General features: G+C 40.1%; 1 protein-coding gene and 1 pseudogene across 6 annotated transcripts in view; both read right to left on the bottom strand.

Annotated features, from left to right (window-relative positions):
* Nucleotides 1-12,613: 12,613 nt before the first annotated feature.
* LOC102151252 lies at nucleotides 12,614-12,956 on the bottom strand (annotated as a pseudogene).
* Nucleotides 12,957-13,693: 737 nt separating this feature from the next.
* CREB5 (cAMP responsive element binding protein 5) overlaps nucleotides 13,694-20,394 on the bottom strand; it is a 494,262-nt gene continuing 487,561 nt past the window's right edge. For 5 of the 6 annotated variants that reach the window (XM_038557200.1, XM_038557202.1, XM_038557201.1 and 2 more), the window contains one exon: nucleotides 13,694-20,318. In XM_038557200.1, coding sequence (XP_038413128.1) covers nucleotides 20,155-20,318 — 164 coding nt within the window. In that variant the 3' untranslated portion in view covers nucleotides 13,694-20,154. The remainder of the gene's footprint in view (nucleotides 20,319-20,394) is intronic. The other variant, XM_038557203.1, reaches the window with a different exon arrangement.

The following is a 20,394-nucleotide window of genomic DNA, read 5'->3' as shown; positions in this document are numbered from 1 at the left end:
TTCCTTATTCCTACCTGACTCTTTAAACAATGGAATCCTCAAATCTTGCCTTTGACTGACTAGTTCTGAGTCTCGTGATCCTGTTTGGAAATATTTGCCATGAGTATGTCTTAGATTTTTCTGTGGAAACTCCTTGGCTCTCTTGGCCTAACCTGTCTTCTTGATGTGTCAATCTGTCCTTAAATTAAATTAAATCAGCAATTTTTAAATCTGAGTGGGTGTCAGAGTCAGCTGGAGGGCTTAGGACACAGATTGCTGGGCCTTACCCCCAGACTGTCTGGTTTAACAAGTCTAAGATGGGGCCTGAGAATTTGTATTTCTTATAGGTTTCCAGGTGCTGCTGCTTATCCAAAGACCACACTTTGGGAACCACTTTATTTGGCAATGGCTAAGCTCACTTAACAGCACTAGAAAATCCAACAAGCTTTAATGGAAACTCTTCTCTCATGGTAACTGATCAACTCAAAATAATGAGACCTCTTCCAATTTTTTATTCATCCAAAACCTATCTGATTTCTACTAGAAAGGAGACTTTTTACAAGTGCATTTAGGTAGAGTAGTGGTAGAGTGTTTGCAACATCATGGATAAACCTTGAGGATATTATGAGAAGTGAGCTAAGTCAGATGGAGGAAGACAAATACTGTACAATATGACTTATATGTAGAATTCAAACAAGCCAAGCTCCTAAAAACAGAGTAGAGTGGTCTTTACCAGGGTGGTGGGGGGATAGGAAAGATGTTGTTGAGGGGTACAAATGTGCATCTTGTGGATATGTAAGTCTTGGACATCTAATTCACAGGATAGTGAATGTAGACAATGATACTGAGTATAATCATCAAACTTGCTGAGAGACCAAATCTTTAAAGGAAATAATTATGTGACCTGACAGAGGTGCTACAATGGCAATCATCAGATATAAATGTGTCAAATACACATGTTGTCCATGTTAAATTTAGAGAATGTTGTAAGTCAAATATATCTCAATTAAAAATAAATAGTAAAAAAAAAATTATACAGTGAAGTAACCCTAAATGTTGGATTCTAATTCCCAAGAAAAGGGTTAATTGTTGAAATTTCCTTTTTTTCTCCCAAATATTTATTTATTTATTTTAGAGAGATGATGGGGAGGGGCAGAGGGAGAGAGTGAGGCTTAAGCAGACTCCCAGCTGAGTGCAGAACCCGACGTGGGGCTCGATCTCATGACCCTGAGATCTGGACCTGAGCTGAAACCAAGAGTTGGACGCTTAACTGACTGTGTCACTCAGGTGCCTCTGACTGTTGAAATTCCTATTTGTGACTTTTATTTATCAGCAGAATGAATTTCCTGCTTCACGGATGTAAAGTAGGCATTCTGGTTGGATAATAGTTCCCCTCCATGTAGACGGGAGGCCGAAGTTAGAAGCAAGCAGTGGTATTGGATGAAAGGAAGGTCTGAGGAAAGTGTTGGATGGGGAACAGAAAAGGAGCAGAGCAAAGCTGAATTCGAAATTAGCATTGGAGGCCTTGTGTCTCTGAGTGAATGAAACCTGTACCCGATGGACAAACTCTACCTCCAAGAATGCTTTTCAAACTTGAACTGTTCATCAATGATCTGGGTTTCTTATTAAAATGCAGATTCTGGTTCATTAGGTCTGGGGTGAGGCCCGAGAGTCTGCATTTCTAATCTGCTCCCAGGTGACATCAGCGTGGCTGGTTCTTGTTCACCGGCGTCGTGGGTGTGCACCAGTGCCGTCGTCGGGGCAAAGCCTTGAAGCCTCACATCGCTTTCTTCTGATTTATCTTCTCACCTTCCAGCCATGCCAGCATGTTTGGTTGGCTTGCATAGCTCCTGCCACATATTAAGCCAGTGGAGTTGTGTTTCTCTCTCGTTGTCCAAATGATCCTGGTACTGCCGAGTTCATAGCTGGAGACTGTTGAGTGAATGAATGCTCTCCTTTGTTAGTTTTCAAATCTCTCTGGGACAAGCATCATTTCCCTGTGCTAAATCATGAGTTTGAGTTCACTTTTCCAATGAATCTTATAAACTGGTTTCTGGGTTTTGGAGTCAATTGTGGGTTTTTGGACCTTTCCCTTGATTCTGGGCCACACCACATGAAATAGGACAAAGAGTGGTGAGCCCCATGGAGGTCTTGGAATCACCAGTGGCCTCTAGCCTAGGGAGCGGCAAGCCAGCTTTCTTCATTTGCCTACGTGCAGTCCTTTTCAATGCCTGATGTATCTCCAACCCCAGTGAGCTTCTGGTCAGGACAGTTTTTTGTTTTTTGTTTTGTTTTGTTTTTAGATTTTATTTATTATTTATGAGAGACAGAGAGAGAGAGAGAGGCAAAGACACGGGCAGAGGGAGAAGCAGGTTCCCCATGGGGAGCCTGATGCAGGACTCGATCCCTAGACCCCAGGATCATGACCAGAGCCAAAGGTAGATGCTCAACCACTGAGTCACCCAGGTGCTCCTGGTCAGGACAGTAGTACATTTTTATCGAACACCTTATGCATTTAGGCATGATGAGCATGCCAGTCTAGGTTCTAAGGTTGGCTATAATCCAGGAGAAAAACTTGGACGGAGGGGGAATTTGTGTAGGTAAAGCCTCAAAGAGAGTGTTCTATTGATTGGGGAATGAGCAAGTAGAGAAACATGGCTGGTGTCCATGGCAATGGGGTGGCGGGAGTCAGGATTATCAGGTAGGCTTTCTTCCTTCTGATCCCCTCAGAATCTGCCCCCAGCCCTCAGGACTTTCAGCATCCATGTTAGGCAAAAATAGATCTGGCTGCTTTCATGGGATTTGCAACTTTCATGAACTTTTCCTCCAGTAACTAGATTCAGTGATTATGTTTTGCAGCTAGCACTGGCCAAGTTCAAGTCTCTTAGTCTGAAGGCTTTTCCTCACTTTTGGAAAACAAATATTTCCTAAGCACTGTGCTGGCCTTCATGTAGTATCTCATAAACACCTCCTGTGATATAAATTGTTGTCCTGACTTTACAGATGCAGGAACTGAGGCCTTGAGAGGTTAATTTGTCAGGTTAAACTGCCAGTGACAGAACAAGCATCCAGGCCTAGCAATACTGACTTCAAGTCCATTGTCCTGGCTCATGGGATTCGTGCACTTAAAAAAAAAAAAAAAAAAATGTTCCTCGATGCTTTGTTCATTTGCAATTTTTATTTTTATCGTCCCTGATGAATTTGCTCTCTACTTTATTGTTTGGAAGAGCTTTAAAGTTGTTTTAAGAATAAATAAAACTGAGTGACTTTGGGGAATTGGCTTTGGAAACTCTCTAGGTTGAATCTAAATGTTTTAATCTCTTATTAGTTAATGCTATTATGATTTAGTCAAGAAGGGGCTCAGGCACAATTAAGTATTATCATGCCATCATTAATGTTTAATGCACAGTGTTTGGATTTAAAGACTATTATTGTAGTAACTGGACCTCCCGGTCCAAAGTGCCTGGGATCTGAGAGGCAGGTGGCTTAGCCAGGCAAAGAAATTAGGCTGCATAACTGGGACAATGTTGGAAAGTTTTCATCTGAATGAACTAAAAAAAATCAATGTGTAATTAGTTTTAATTTACCTTTGACTGCTAGTTAAATGTCACCTTCTCTCCGTTTCCTGTTTCATTTTAAAAAGAGAACTTCCTTATTTTGTTGTTCTTATGGACTTGGTGTGGAGGACAAAAATATATTCAGTTCCTAGGAAAACTGATATAAGAAACCAATAGGGCCAATAGGAAAAACAAAACAAGATGAAACAGAACACTGGCCGGGAAATCAGGAGTTCTGGTGTCCAGTTTCAGCTGTGTGACCTTGAATGAGTGGCGTAACCACATCTGGCGTCTGATTCTTTACTGCAGAGTGAGAAAGTTAACCTAGCTGCCCTGTTTCTCCTAGTTCTAAGTCCTACTTTGCTAGTATTGCTTATTCTTATTAGACAAAAGCATGAAAGTGAATGTGCCTGCCTCCTTGCTTCCTTCCTTCCTTTTGCATTAGTCAAAAGAAGTTAACTGCTATTAGGAAAAAAAAAATCTTAGTGGATTAACAAAATGGACGTTTACTTCTTGCTTCTGCAAACTCCAGCATGGCAATTTCTGCTGTGTCAGCTCCCCTGGGTACCCCTCCTACATGTGAAGGCTCAGGAATCCAAGCAAATTTCAAACCCAGGGCTTCAGAATCCTCTGCAAGAACCTCCTCAGGGGAGCGAAGAGAGAGTCTGGAGGATCTCACAGAGGTTTTAGGGGCCAGAGCACGTTCCCTTTTCATAACATGTCACATGGTTCCACCTAGATAAAGTGAGCCTGGGAAACATGGCCCCTTGTAATTGCTCAGAACAGAATACAAAGGTTTGGTGAGTGCCTAGCATTGTCTCACCCACAGTTCATTCATTTAATGAATATTAATTAAGAGGCTACTCTATGTCAAGTGCTATAGTTGACATTGGAACATGACAGGCCACTCTCTTCTCATGAATCTTAATTCTAGTGGAGGAAATTATGTGTGTGTATATGTGCAAAAATGTGTATATATGCCAGATATATATAGAAAATTGTTAATTTTGAGATTGAAAATAGTATCCCATGGTAATAATAGATTTTTTAGAACTTACACACAAAGCATTATTCTCAAGACTTCATATGTGTGTTTATATATTTTGTCATTCGACTTTTACAGTAACTCAGTGAAGTAGATACTATAACTAGCCCCATTTTGCATATTAGGAAACTGAGGCACAGAGAGGCTAAAGACTGTCCAGGTTCAGACAGCAGGAAGCAGTGAAGCCAAGCTGCAAATCCAGGCATTTGGATGCCAGAGCTCTCCCTCTTGTGTTGCTACTCTGAAAGCATGCACCTGACTGATCGAAATGTTCCTTTAGCTGTGGCTTCCTTTGTACCCATTCATAATTAATTTGCTGAAAATTCAGGAACCCATCAATGGGAATATGTGTGAAAGCACTTAGTAAACCGGGAAACATTATAACATAGCATGTTGCTTTCTCAAACCACACTTGGCCTTAAAATCTTCGAAGGCTTCCTGTTGTCTCTTGCCTAAAGTTTAAATTCTTTAGATCTTCAGCATTTTGCTTCGGTTTCCATCTTCACTCCTCTTCTTGCCCTGCCACACTAGACAAATCACCTTTGAGGTATATGAGACCAAATATTCTCGGCCTTTGGTCTGTCCGCTTTCAGCACATCATCTGGCATCCTGGGCCAGCTCTAGGGTAAATAAATCACCTTTGTGCTCTCCAGACTAGTGATGTAGTTCGAAGTGGTGGGGTCGGGAGCCAACAGATAAGAAAGAATTCTTGAGATGTCTTTGGTGCAAAAAAGTGATTTTATTAAAGCACAGGGATCAGACCCGTGGACAGAAAGAGCTGCATTATAAAGGTGTGTGGGGTGACTGGTTATGTACTTGAGAGTTAGGAGAGGTAAGGAAAAAGAGAGGTTTTCAAAAAGATTTTCATGTGCTAAAGAGGACTTACAAGGTACTGAAGGCCTGAATAATACTCAGCCATCAGAAGAGACGAATACCCATCATTTGCTTCGACGGGGATGAAACTGGAGGGTTTATGCTGAGTGAAGTCAATCGGAGAAGGACAATCATCATATGATTCCACTCATACATGGAATATAAGAAATAGTGAAAGGGATTATAAGGGAAAGGAGGGGAACTGAGTGGGAAAAATTAGAGAGGGAGACAAACCATGAGAGACTCCTGACTCTGGGAGACAAAGGGTTGTGGAAGGGGAGGTGGGCAGGGGGTTGGCGGAACTGGGTGATCGGCACTGAGGAGGGCACTTGATGGGGTGAGCCCTGGGTGTTATACTATATGTTGGCAAATTGAATTTAAATTTAAAAAATGTAAAAAAAAAAAAAAAAAAAAAAGATACTGGAGGCCTTGCTATTGTTAAAGTTGTTTTTCCCTCTAGTAAAGGATTAACATTTTTAAAAAAAGATTTTATTTATTTGAGAGAGAGAGAGAGTGCAAGCAGGGGATGTGGCAGGCAGAGGGAGGGAGAAGCAGGCTCAGGGAGCCTGGTATGCAACTCAATCCCAGGGTCCTGGGATCATGACCTGGGCTGAAGGCAGAGGCTTCACTGCTTAGCCAGCACCCGGGTGCCCCACAAAGCATTAAGACAGTCGGGAGCTTCCTGGAGGAAGGTTACACTCTGCCTGCCTCAAGTATTTGTCAATGGGCTACAGGTCATAAGGACATTTAATTTTCCCTCCATTTCCTTCTACCTTCATTTCCCACATCACTATGGAGGGGAGAGTGACATTGGGGCTCCATGAAATTGAGTCTATAGTTTTCTGGAAGTTAGGCTATTGATAAGGATGCTTTTTCCTTGTAAATCACTAAGACATTTGTAAACAGAGGAAGACTCCTGTCCTGCAGGACTATGATCTCTATTAGTTAACCATTTGTCTTTTCCTTCCCTTAGTTTTAGGGCATCTGGGAGTGCCTGAGGAATGTCACACAGATCCCACCCGAGAGTGGGAGCTGCAGAGAGGATGGTTCTGGGTGTCAGCTTGTGCACTGTCCTCAGCTTGCCTTCTGTTCCTTCATCACTAGCACACGGTAAGTGCTAAATCAATGCATGGCAAATTAAATCAGAGGTAGAAAATTAAGGGAGAGGGAGAGCCGTAGATAATACAAAATTTAAGGTGATCAAGGCAAACTCAGTTCTTCCCATGAGATGCGGGTAGAATGGTTTTGCACCAGGCATTTTCCTCTTGAAATTCTTTCTTTGTTCTTAGAGACTGGGAGATGGCAAGGGAACAACAGGAAATAGTGTGGCCATCTCAATTCAGCTAGAACACTTGGCTTATGTCTGGCAAAAAAAAAAATAAAAAAATAAAAAAAAATCTGTTCAAAATGGAGTTAGTCTGTGCTGTTGTTATTAAGGTAATTGAACCGTACTGCAAGACATCTGGAGAAAGGAGCTGTGCGTGGAGATGCTTCACTTAATTACTTTGTACTGGGGGCCAAGTCTTAGCATACCTTTAAATGAGAGCTAAGGAAATAAGCACACAATTACTCAATGTCCTGAAATGAATACAGTGGAAACTTAGAACCCATTGTGGCAGATGCTGTTGGGTTGCCCAGCTGCCATTCATTCACCATCTTCTTTGCAAAAAAAGACCTCTGTGCATTTAGGATGGTGGCATGTCCCCCTTTGGGGATGGATGACGGGTCTCAGCCAGTGCTTCCAAACATTTTTCATGACTTGACACATGGAAAATGATTAAATTTGCATTCTGTGCTCTGTGCTAACCTGGAGGGGATTTGGAGGCATCAGTATGGGGCTTGGCAAAAACGAATCTATTACATGCTCTTCATATTATATAATTATAAGAAAAATAAAATATTTAGAAAGATATGAATTATTAAATTTGGATAAAATGTCAAAATAAAATATTTTCTAATTTTTTTTAAATGAGAAACTCAAGCTGGCTTCTACAAACCTTAATTTTAATAATCAGATTTTTAGGGTTTTAGGGTTGAAATGATAATCTCTTTTCTAGCTTTTTTTTTTTTTTACAGTCCCTTCAAATTAATGAAAGTCATCACAATTTTGCTCGTACAAATTGGTGACTAAAAAAAAAAAAACCTAGAACTGTATTTATAACAATTCAAGGTTTGTAATAGTTGAAATGACTTTTTTGAGTCTAACATTGTTTTGACAAATACAGTATTAAAGTTTTGTGTAATAATGTGAATGTGTTATAAATCCAAACTTTTCATATCAAGGATCTAAAAATCATGACGAAGCTGTAAGTTGCAGAACATGTGAATGGGACTGTGTGAAAGCACTTTGTGAACTGGAAAATATTGTAATATAACATGTTGCCTTCTCAAACCACACTTGGCCTCAGGTAGGTTGGATGTACTAAAATAGTGTATCAACTGCACATGGACAGAAGTTTCTAATATAGGAAGAAGAAGGCTGAAATTAGGGGTAGTCAACCAGAGTTGGTCCTACAGAAGCCCCTATTTGACTTCCCTGATTCCCAACCCCTAATGATCTGTGGCTGTGCAGTCTCCTTGAACACCTGCTATACAAACCTCTCCAGCAGCCCTCAGATCACCAACCCTACCACTGCGGACTCTGTAGCCAGTTGCTCCAGTGCATACCTCCGTGGCGAGGCTTACCGTCTTGTCACCAAGTGCCAGATAGTGCTCCCTAGACTCACCACTAAAGGGACTACAGGGTACACCATTGGGCAGAGGTCTTCTCAGGTTAAGCTGCAAGATGTTCTGGAAGACCATGCTTGTAGCCAGAGACAACCAGCCATAGGGCGCTGCTACACCAGGAAATGAGGAGATCCCTTTTATGTTGCTTAACTGTAACCCAGAGGCCTTATGCAACCCAGCACACTAGTTGAGAAGCTTGGGTCTAAGCGAGCATGACAATCCTATTTCCTACTATTGCTAAGCTAAGAGTGGCCAAATGACCTAATACTGGCCAGTGAAACATAATTGAGTTGACCGGGGGCAGCAGTAGTTCTGGGATAGTTTTCGTTTTCCAAATAAAAAAGGACAACAGGGAGTGTGCCTGGTATTGATCATTCTGCCTTCTTTCTTCCTTGATTGGGTGTGCTCTAGAGCTTCAATAGCCATCTTGCAACCAGAGGGTGAAAGGCATGAAGTAGAGGTCAAGACTACTGTAGAGCTGCTGGGTTGACATCATTTCATTTCCAGATCAGTGCCAAGAGTCCTATCTCTAGATTTCCTATTATGTAAGAAAAATAAACCCTTATTTGTTTCAGCCACTGGAAGTCAAAAGAAATTTATCAGATGGTCCTTAGGCTATCTTACAGTAAAACCATGCTAGGAGGAGAGTCGTGGTTGCAGTGAGCCATTAAAAACTATCTCAATAGGATATGACCATTTCCAAAGCTCTCTTTCTGCCTCTTGCTTCTGTTTCTGCTGTTTTGGCTTTATTTCTCTCTCCTGCTCTACTGGGTTCCCTTACCTGGAGGAAACATGGATCCTGCTAGCTCCTAAGTTTTGCATCTTTTTCATTCCAAGCAATGAGAGAGAGAGAGAGAGAGACTCTGACTTTCTAGGTCTCCTAGGTTATTCAGTTGCTGGGGCTCACTCTTCCATTGGGAGTTCAGGGCAGAGTACTGGACTAAGAAGCTATGGCCAGAGGGCTGGACCATGGAATCTCCTGGAGGAGTCAGATGATAGAGTGGGGAAGAGAAATTTCCAGAGAAAGGTGTGGTAGTGGTATTTGGCTGAGTTCTGTAGATAGGCACCATAGGAATAATTTCCACTTCACTCCATGTGTGTTTACACTGACAAAAGAGACAAGGAACAGAAATCTGTGTTTGTTTAAGGTCATATAGGAAATCAGTGGCAATTTGGTATTAAAATGAAGAACTATTAATTCTTATTCTAGGTTGTTATAGTCTTTTAAGCTTTGTTCTAGTCTTCTTTATAGAAATTCTCATTGCTTTTATTGAAGCCTTATTGATAAAAAACTGCCCTGTTTCCTTGTCACAAAGGCTTCATCAGCTATTATAATATCTGGTGGGAGTTTTAAGACAAGAGTGTTTCTTAACCTCACCTTGGAGACATTATGGTGACATCCTTACAGACACAAATACACTGGAATCAGCTTTGGAGATTATAAGTACCTATCTATCTATCTATAATTCATCTATCATCATCTATCTACCTATCTACATCATCTATCTCTCTATATCTATCATGATATATAGATATATATATCATATATATATGATTATCTATCTATCTATCTATCTATCTATCTATCTATCTATCTATCATCTATACATATATCAGTGATCTTTCTTGGAGAGTATATGTGTGATCAGTCAGCTCAAAGCAAGAGAATGGGAAGTCCTGGTAAACAGGACAAACTAAAATCTTTCTCACTCTTTTTAATGGTTAGTTTTTATATTCTGGAAGTATGGCCTACAAACTGAGCCATAATATCCAGAAAATTTCTTAATTTTATAAAATTACTTTTATTTAATCTTTAATGAATTTTGTTTCAATTCCAAGCTTTCAATAAAATAACAACTCATTAACCATTTATTCATTCAATAAACATTTGTTAACATCTGCTCTATGCCCAGCTTCGAGTTCATCTGCTCACTGTACTTTTTCCTCTTGGTATGTTTTAAGGGTAAATGACTAGATTTCTAGAAGTAGTCTTAGACATCACAACTATTTCAGGCATTTTCTCTTCACCGTCTTTTTGGAAATCCAGTTCTGCCCCTAGAAGTAGGAGCTTTCAATGCATGTAGCCCTGCTCCCCTAGACACAGTTGATTGTCCTAGGATTAAATGCCTGACCCCATATGGTCAACGAGATTCTCTCTCCTGAGAAATCGGAATAGAAAGACAGAGACCAAGTTGACGTTGGATGTTTGAACTAGAAGACCAAAGATATGCTGGAGGCTGAGGCTGTCATTTTGGAGCAGAAATGATGGGCCCATGCAGGAACACTTGAGTGAGTATAAAAACCAGTTTGCAGAGAAAGAGGAGAGAAAGGGAGTGAGAGAAAGAGAGCAGAGAGAGAACAGAATGAGGAACAATAAGCCCTGAGCAATGGACAAGCCAGAGAGATGAGCTATTTAATGACTTTCCAGAGTTGTTTTGGATAGTTGTTACACTGCCTGGCTGGGCTCTATGAGTGGCCTCTTACATCCTTGTAAGAAACCCACCTTCACTCAAGCCTCCTTGGAAGAGTTTCTCTTTCTTTAAGCACAGGCACTCTGAGACTCATCATTGTCAGTAAGCCAACTTAAGTAGAAGAGTGCTCATTTAAGATAACGCAAATGCAGTGATGGTAGATCATGGACTTAACCTGTATAAATACTAAATATCACACTTAGATATTCAGGACAATTTTCTTGCTGTAATATTAAGAAATTAGAAATGTGTTGTGAATGTAGAATCTTCCCTTTTTATTCATTTTTAAAAACATGTAGGCAGCTCTTTTTCTGAGAAAGTGCAAGTGACTTATAGGGGACCCTTTGTAGCCCATTGTGTCTCTTTTGATTTATGGAAGATTGCTGACAATGCTATGATTCAGCCCCCAGTTGGTACAAGGAAATATGATATAAAGAAGGACATAGTACTTGACAATATAAAAGATGAAACTTAGTGATCACTGAAAAATTTATGAATTAATTTTCAGGTTTAAATACAATCATTTTCATTATTATTATTGATTTTCTAGGTCTACTAGCTACTATTTTTTTTAGATGTGATAATGTACCCATCCTTTCAGCCATTCTGAAAAACCATCTATAGTGGCCAAAAGAAGTAGCTTCTTAAGTGTGCAAGTCTAAACCCAGACTCTAGATTTTTAAAACTGATATATTTTTTTCTCTTTTGAGGCCTAATTTTCATGGTTGTTTTTGATAAAATCAGCCATTACTGCCATGGGAACAGATCTCACAAAGTGTCTTGTTTTCAATTGCTTTGAAAAGGTGGCTCATAGTGCTCCAGAGTTTTATGATCTCATGGTGAAGATACTTAGGTTCCAAACCACAAGGCAAGTTGTCTTGATAAAACACTGTTTTTGTTAGATAAGAAAATATGTAATGCAAAATTAAAATCTGATCCAGCAACCAACCAATAACCAACCACAATAGCGAGTATAAGATAAAAGGACATTATGAAGCTCCAGAGACAAAGGGATGAAACATAGAATGGAGATTAGAGCTGTCTATCTTCAAAGTATAAATGTGGGATCATAACAATTTTTTTTAACCAATAGTAATGGCTTTGAAATTGCAAATGAGTGTGGGATGGGCATTAGAAAGACTCTCATGGGAACTATGAGTGTAGTGAGTGGTCCAAATGTAAATGTAACAGATGGGATTGCCATTAGAACAGCAGTCATCCTCTCCACCCAAATTGTTGTTTCTGTCCCAATTTCAAATATCCTGTCAGGCTATGTGTCAGATGACACATCCTGGTACTTAATTTTAAAATATGACTGTTGTGGCCATAGGACCAGGTGGTTGGGTCAGAGTGTTCTGAGATCAAGAAGGAAGACAGGAAACAGAAGATTATCCATTCCCCAAATATTTATTGTGTGCCCATTATGTCTGGCTGTTCTAGACCTTGGGTGACCAAGGTGAATGAATAGCAAACCAACCCTTGCTCTTGTGGGGCTCACATTCCGCTTAGAGGAGACAGACAATAAAAAATTACAACTAAATAAAAATTATGTTAGATGTTGGTAAATGCTATAGAAAATAAAGTCTGTACAAGGCAGGTGAGGGGAAGAGTGAAGGTGGCATAATCTTATAGAGGATGGTCAGGAAAGGCTTAACTAGTTGGGAGGCAGGTGAGGATGTGAGGAAGACATTTGAGAGAAGAATATTCTGGGTAGAGGGAACGAAGGGCATGTGAAAAGGCTCTCAGTTGGGTGGCTCAAGGAACCTCAAGGATATCAGTGGAGCTGGAGAGGTGTGAGGGGGAAAGATAATGATAGATGAGCTCACGGAATTAATGAGGGGCAGGACATGGAGGCCTTTCCAGAACTTGGTAGTAAGGAATTGGCTTTGCTTTTTTTTTTTTTTTTTTTTGAAGTGGACATAACGTCAAGATTTTATTGTCTTCATAACAAAACATGAAGCTTAGAACTGGATCACTTGGCCCTTTCTCTTCTTATCTCCTCCTAGTTCAAACTGCTTGCACCTCTTAATAGCCAGAGTTCTCTTAGATCTGCAGTTGGGCTCAACGCATTCAAGCCTCAGCACAATGTTCTTTGTAGTTTTAGCCTTTTTCTGGAAAAAATGGCTCAGTCTGCCCACCATAGCCACTCTGCTTCCTGTCATAACGCTGCTTTCCCTGGGCATAAAGAGAATCTTTGCCTTTCTTGTACTGTGTCACTTTGTGGGGTTGCTTGCCACACTTCTCGCAGAAAGTCTGGCGGGTTTTAGGAACGTTCACCATCTCTGCGAGAAGGCTATTGGCACGGAAAGCAGGCTTTTGCTTTGAACGAGGAGAGAAGTCCTTAGAGGGTTTTGAGCAGTGGAGGGACATGATCTGTCTTCCCTTTTCAAAAGTTCCCTCTGGCTGCCAGTTAGGAGAGTATCCAATAATTCAGGTGAAAGATGCTGGTAATTTGGACAGAGCTGTAATAGTAAAGCCAGCGATCAATGGTGGTTGGATTCTGGCCACACTGATGGATCAGACATTAAATGTAGGAGAAAGAGAAGCATGATGAAAACATTAATGAAATGGATGGAGGGAAAGAAGGTAGAAGGGGATGGAAGGGAGGAGGATACCTTGAAGAGTGCACACTCAATAGGGCTAAGACTATCCTTAGGACTTTTCTGTAAGTCAAGCAAAGAAATCCAGGATTTGATTGCCTCAGTGGCCAGCATGTGATGCTTGGCTCCTGGACATCTTGAACGTGAATTTATGCTGGCTGTTTTTCTGGACTGCTAAAATCTGTTGACCCCAAGGTGAAGTTTAGTTGGCCTACTCGCTGTGATTGTGTTAGGCTGGTGGCCTTAGTTGGGATGTTGGATGGAAGAGGCAGTGGGAGCATAGTGGTGGTCTAGGAAGGAGAAAATCCCACCTCCTTCTGTCCCTAGATCATCATGACCCTGGAAAAGCAAGCCTTCGTTTACAAGGCATGAATGAGACCATGTGCAGGATAGATACCATTATCCCCAAACCCGAATTTCATCATACAAAAGTTACATGTATTATTTGCATTTGAGTGCTTTATTATATTGGAATTGCAGTGATATTATTAACATTTGTACAAATGCACAAAATCTTGTCTCTTCTTGCTCGAAAGAGATGTAAAAATCTGACCTCGTTGAACAGTCTTAATGAACTCATTGTCCATTGGTAACAATAAATGTGTTCACGATGCAACAAAAAGCTTAACATAAAATTGAACATATTAAATGCTGCAGCAAGTATTTACATGTACCCCCAATTTTTTTTTCTCCTTCCAGTAAGGAAGGTGGTTGCTTTACAAATAGACAGACAAACATAAATGCTTTGCTGTTTACAATTACAAACAACCCCCCCAGTCCAGAACTTAAAGTGACAGCACCTTTTTTTGGGACTTCCTTAGTTAGCACTTACTTTGTACAGTGCTAAACTTTTTAGGTTCTATTTTTGGACAATATTTATATTCCAATTGTCCTAGAACACTGTGTTTGAACGGAGCCATTTTTCTGGGCCTTTTCAGAAGATCCCAAACCCCATGTCCCCGCCAGGGAGAACATTTCAAGCTTATCATTTCTCTAAGACAAACCTCAAAGGCAGAACTCCTCTCTCTATGAGGCAGGTGTGATTTAGCAGAACATAGAAGGAAAGAGGGTGAGTAGGTCTCCTCTTCTACTGGCTGGCTGGTTGGGAAGGGTCCCTTCTCTGAAACCCCCTCCACTGCAGCACTGCTGATAACTTCCATTATCTCCGGCCTATGGCATTGGTATTCTAAAGGAGCCAACTAGAATCTAATGAGCTTATTGTGCATAAGATTTTAATGATATACTTAAAGCTAATTTATTCAGGTTCCACATTCTCAGTCCTGAGGCTAAAATGATTCTGTTTTTTTTTTTTAATCCTAGAAAGTTCTATAATATGAAACTCAATGTAAGAAATCCTAAATGGCTTAAGAAGAGCTTTCTAAATCCTGGCTTCTAATGAGCTACATATTAGAAGTTGGTCGAAATACAATAGCGGATCGTTACTGATTCCCCTCTGATGATAAGCTTGGAAATGTATCAGAGTGCTACTTAAGAATATTAATCTTTTAACAAATGCTGGCAATTTGGCCTTACCCCCCTCTTCAACTTGTGGTAAATAGTTTCTTTTTTTTTAAAAAATAGACAATTTATAAGGAAAAAAATATATAAACACTCTTTAAGCAATTTGGCTATAAGCATTACATCACTGAAAAACTCCCCAAGAAATAGTAAAATATTTTGAGTGGACATACACTTTTTCATTTTTCACAACATGATGAGCTAGGGTTTTTGTTTTGTTTTCTGTTTTTCATTTCTTTGTTTTGGTATTGAATTTTACGAGTAGGTTTATTGCTTCAGTGCCTTCTTGTCCTTTCTCAGATTATCACTGTAAAAGAGAGGTGCTGTCCCTAATTATGTCACAAGGCAACATTGTATTTTTGAGACCTAGGAATGAAATAGACGGGGCCACTGTTACTTCAGCAGCCTCAGAGAGACGACGGCTGGGACACCAGTCCACATGCACCATGGTGCACAAAAGAGTAAGTCTCCTGGCTCATTCAGGACACTTTGGTTTGGAGGATGAGATAGAAAACTCTTAAGTGTAGCTTAGCTGCTGCCTCACATCTGTTGCATAATATAACATTAAAAAAAAAAACATGCTATGAATAAAGGGCTAAAGAGTACAAACTGGCTCTTCTCCTTGGTATTCTCGTAGCAGGCTTAATCTAGGCTGATGTGAGGAACATGGCTTTGCTAGGATACTAAGGAACACACGCACATGTACCTGGTGCAAATATTCTGTAAAGTATTTGTAAATGATGCAGCTCAGAGCCTTAGAGGGAGGGTGGGGAGGTGGAAAGAGGAGAGCAGGAGGCAAGTTTGAGGACAGGGAGGGACTTTTGAGAGAGAACAGGAGAAACAGAAAGGGGTCGAAAAAGCTAAAGTGCAATTTTAAAATATAAATTATTTTAAAAGCAGAAGAGAGACTCTACATTGCTACTGTTCACAGAGGCACAGTTTTATTCAAATTTAAATGGGTTGTTTCCTTTTCCTTCTCAGATATGCTGCATAATGGAACTTGAATGGCTTCAAGCTACTGCACATTGTTTGGGACGGACAAAACGAGCACTAAGGAAGCTGAATAGTGCAAGGCATTCTAGGAAATTGGGGTGGGGCAGGGAGAAGCAGAGATGAAGTTGTTTCTACACTTGGACAAGAAAGCTGTTCCAGTTATAGTTACCGATTCCCTTTAGCTGAACTCTGCTTCCTAAGGGAAAAGAGCTTACTTTTTAAAAATTAAAAAAAGAAGAAGAAGAAATAAAAGTTTTTAAAAAACTGTTCAGAACACAGATTAAAAAATAACTCACAGAGCAATAAAAAATCCTTGAAATTTCTATGCACAGAGATCTAGGCAAAACACTTCCACCAAATGATGGAGAATAGCCATTTGAAACCCTGAAAAATGAAGATATACACAACTAGAGTAGTTTATTATGAACTAATACTTTAAAAACAAGTAGATCCTACAGAAGAATACTGTTCAAATGGAATGTTTTAAAATAACATTTATTAATAAATATCTTATAAAATTCTAAATTAATAGATTCCTGTTCAAATTTTTGCTTTGGTCCTTGAATTCCACTGTATACACACATACATACATATATATTTTCTTAGATGGTTTTTATTAACCAGAAAGAAGCACATTCTATCCTAACTGGATGGCTAGTTTTATAGCAGTTACTGATGCTTACAACACCCCAGCCCAAGGCTGGTCTTTCACCGCAGCTGGCTTCAGATTTTAATGGCAAACTCAACTGACACACTAGAATTTACTAACAGGCAACAAAACCACCTGAACATCCACCATCGGTGCCCCTCTATTCAGAACATGCGCTGTATTTGATTTCTTTGTCCGGATGGGCTCCAAAGGGCTTTTGCCCCAAGTAAGTCACCCTAATTATCACAGTTCATGCAACGACACCACACAAATTGCCATCTCCCACAGGCCGCGTGAACACTGGGACTCACTCACACTGACGTGGAGGTAGGAGAGGGATGAGTGGGGGTGGAAAGGGACAAAAATCAGCTTCACACAGGCTTTAACATGAGGACGATCATCCGGCTAGGATTTCTCTCTACCTGTCCTGGCATCAAATGTTAGGAAATGTCCTAAGGAGGAATAATTACGAAGTGGACGCCTCAATTTAGGATCGCCTGGTGGGAAAATGCCATCAGGTCTACTTATCTAAGCTGTCAAGTCCCATCACATACGGTGAGGGGAAAGCGATGTAGAAATTTCCAGGTAGGCTGGCAGTGACTTGAAAGGCAGATGCTGCCAATTAAAAAAAAAAAAAAAAAACCATGCATTAATGAGGAGGGGCAGTGTTGCAGGGGTTGCAGGGGCCTTCCCTCCTCAGGATGGGTGTGCTCCGAAGGTCATTACAATGGATTCATGAAGATCTAGGTGGATGACCCATTAATTGAGTGGGAGAGGAGAATGGGGCAGAAAAAAGATGTTTTCCCAGATTGGCAAAAAAATGTAGGGCACGGAGGGATTTTCAGGCAGGCTGGTGAAGGCTGGACCTTCCAGTGAAGTACTTAATACTGATAAGCCGAGTGTTGGATTTGACCAATGAGCCTTTCTGTTCAGGGTTTCAAGATGCTCTGACAATGAGCTGGCGTCTTCCATTTTACTGTATTTCCACACTGCTAATGAATATACCTAAAAGCTCTAAGTATAACAAGAAGACAGTTTATTCTAATTATACATTGAGGGCCGTTTGCTAACGTGTGTGTGTGTGTGTGTGTGTGTGTGTGTGGTTGGTCTGCCTACTTAGCATAAAAAACAGACATAATTGAGCTCTATATAATGCACATCAGTCAAACTGTCAAGTTGCTGAATTAAGAAAACTCAGGCAAGTTCTTCACTACAGAGGCTTTCAGTTTAACAACTAAATATTCAATCAAGAGGTGGAACAGAAGTAAAGTAAACCATAATTTTAGTGACAGCCCACTCCCTGGACATTCTGATATTACCAGTGGATTTTTTAAAAAATCCATTTGATTAAGTGCTATGCATGCAGGAAAGAAAGAAAAGTTTTTGTTTACTTAAAGCAAAAAATAAAATAAAGATGTAAAAATTTAAAACCCGAGCAAACAGTTCAATGAGCTTTTCATCTTTTTTAGAGAGACACATACATGGTCCTAGAAAGGAGTTTTGAAAAAATTAAACTTAATATCAGTATACAGATATACCTTAAATATTTCTTAGGAAGCCAGTTAGGTTCAACCATTTAGCTGTTACTGCTGGGATGCAAAACAAAATAACTATGAATTCAGTATTTAAAATACTTAAAAAAAGATATGTTTGTCTAAAATATAATAGAAAATTCTTTTCATTTGCATTTTTCTTTTTTTCTCTCTTTTTTTTTCTTTTTTGTTTTTTTTTTGTTTTGTTTTGTTTTGTTTTTTGGGTTTTTTTTTTTTGCGTGTGTGTGTGTGGGTTTGTTTTCCTGTTTTGTTTTTGCTTTTGTGTTGATGTTTAGACCACATATCCAGTCATGAGTTTCCCTGGACACTCGAAACTTTCTTTTGAAAGCACTGCATACATAAAAAAAATTGTTGATAAATACTGATTTAAAAAGCAAGTTATTAGATAAAACTGAAACTAGTTATAAAAATCATGCTTCACGACCCTCGTATTGTCTTTTTTCTCCAAAATAGATTCTTATGCTATAGAGAGATAAACAAATAGACACACACCCACACACATCTTTCCCTTTTCTGAACTCTTATAAAAGCTACACCTTTTGTAAAATACTATTATTCTAAATCCCATGAACGCGCGCGTGCGCGAACACACACACATACACACACACACTGTGTTAGGAGGTCAATCAAGCATTCAAATGGAGATGAAACACCAGCACCTGTCTAGACTGCTGGAGGAAAACATTAGCCCCGTTACTTGTGAGATGTGATATTAAAACATTAGCACAGTCGAATGGCTTGTTTCAAGGAGGCACAACCGTGGTTTGGGACTCTCTGCTTTCTAAAATGGGCAAGTCGATGAAAGTTGCTGAAAATATAAATCAGAATTATTCAGAAGAGTGGAGAAGCCACATCCATGGGATTTTTTCAGCAGCCAAAGAAGGCTTTGGCTGTTCTGGGAGGGCTGAAAGCACCCCTCTGGAAACGTTAGGTTTTCTTTCTTTCTTTGTTCCTCCAGTGGTGTGTCCACTTTCACCCACCATAACGGCAAAGGCAGTTCCATAGGCTTAAGAAAAAAAATAGTAATAAATCTTAGTCTATTAGCAGCTGATGATGGAACAATGTGATCTGTGTAGTGAATAGAGAGCCCTTCTGAATTATTATATAGTATATGGATTTTCAACCTTATAGACAGGCCATATAAAACCAGTTGTAATTTGAGGGTGTGATGTTATAGCCCGCATCATAATTTGGACCTTCACAATCGAGGCTTATAAGGCTCCCTTCCCTGGTGTCTCCACAGCTGGCATTCAACAGTGCTTCACCTATGGCTAAGCCACCTTTTATTTGCTCTGATTATTAAAAGCATTAAATCAGGCGCGTTAAACATCTCCTGCTTACCATTTTTGTAAAAAGCAAGAGCTGAATGAATCCAGCTGTGGATCATGGGCAAGGGAAGCGATGGCTAGATCCATATTTTTGAGATTTGCTTTTTTTTCCCTTTAGGAATTACTTTCTTCTTTACCTGCGATGCTAAGGGGCAGGGTGGGGGGTATAAGTCAGCAGAAAGTAAAAATGAAGAGTACACAGGGAGCCCAGGAAAAAGTGGAAATGGAAAGGAAGATTGGAGGAAATTAGAGGATAATTCGAGGAAGTGGACCAAGAAGAGGAAGAGAGGTGGCGAGATGCTCGGTGGTTTTATTTGGACATCAACGGATCTTATAATTTTTTATAGGAAGAGAAGAAAATATGGAATAGGCTCTGTGTTTATCTGGAACTCTAGCGACATCACAGCGCAAATTCAATATGTGTTATGATGTCGCCAGACTCACCACCCAGTTACCTTGCATCCGTTTACGTGACATCTAGGTATGCCTCATTTTGGCTAAAAGCTGCGGTTTAACAAGATTCAATGTTTCAGGCAAAGGGTTGGACTGATAAGAATGAAACCGTTTCTATATACAGAAAGAGTTCAGTTTATAAACAAGTTAACTGGTACCAGAAAATTGGAGAAAAGCACCAAAGCATTTCCCAAGCTGATAGATTAATTAATTGCATAACTCCCTTTTTTTCTTATATAACTAAGTATAAAAGACAACATTTCCATAATAACTATAAAAATGAAAGCCAGTCTCTGAAGGGCTGAGGAGTCTTCCAGGTCTGAGTTAATTCTAAAAATGCCCTTAAAAGAAGGACGCATGATATGCGACAGCTCTTCTTGGAGGCAAGGTCTGACCCACCAGTGGATTTTAAAGGATGGGATTCAGGTCTGTTCGGTGAGTGGTAAGCTGACTGAGGGTGGAGCTTCCCACCACCTCGCTCACTGCGGAGGAAGTGGTGATGGTATTATGTTGGATGACCTGCTGCTGAGAGCAAGCTGGGACGGGGCTGGCAGGAGGACTGCTCTCCGGACCTAGGAAAAAGCACACACACACACATACCAATATAGCTCTTCTTGGGTGGACCTGTGGGCTACTCAGGAAAATATT

The sequence above is a fragment of the Canis lupus genome, chromosome 14, assembly GCF_011100685.1.
Source record: "Canis lupus familiaris isolate Mischka breed German Shepherd chromosome 14, alternate assembly UU_Cfam_GSD_1.0, whole genome shotgun sequence".
Lineage (NCBI taxonomy): Eukaryota > Metazoa > Chordata > Mammalia > Carnivora > Canidae > Canis > Canis lupus.
Note: the sequence above shows the minus strand (reverse complement) of the source record. Positions and strands in the feature narration are given on the sequence as shown.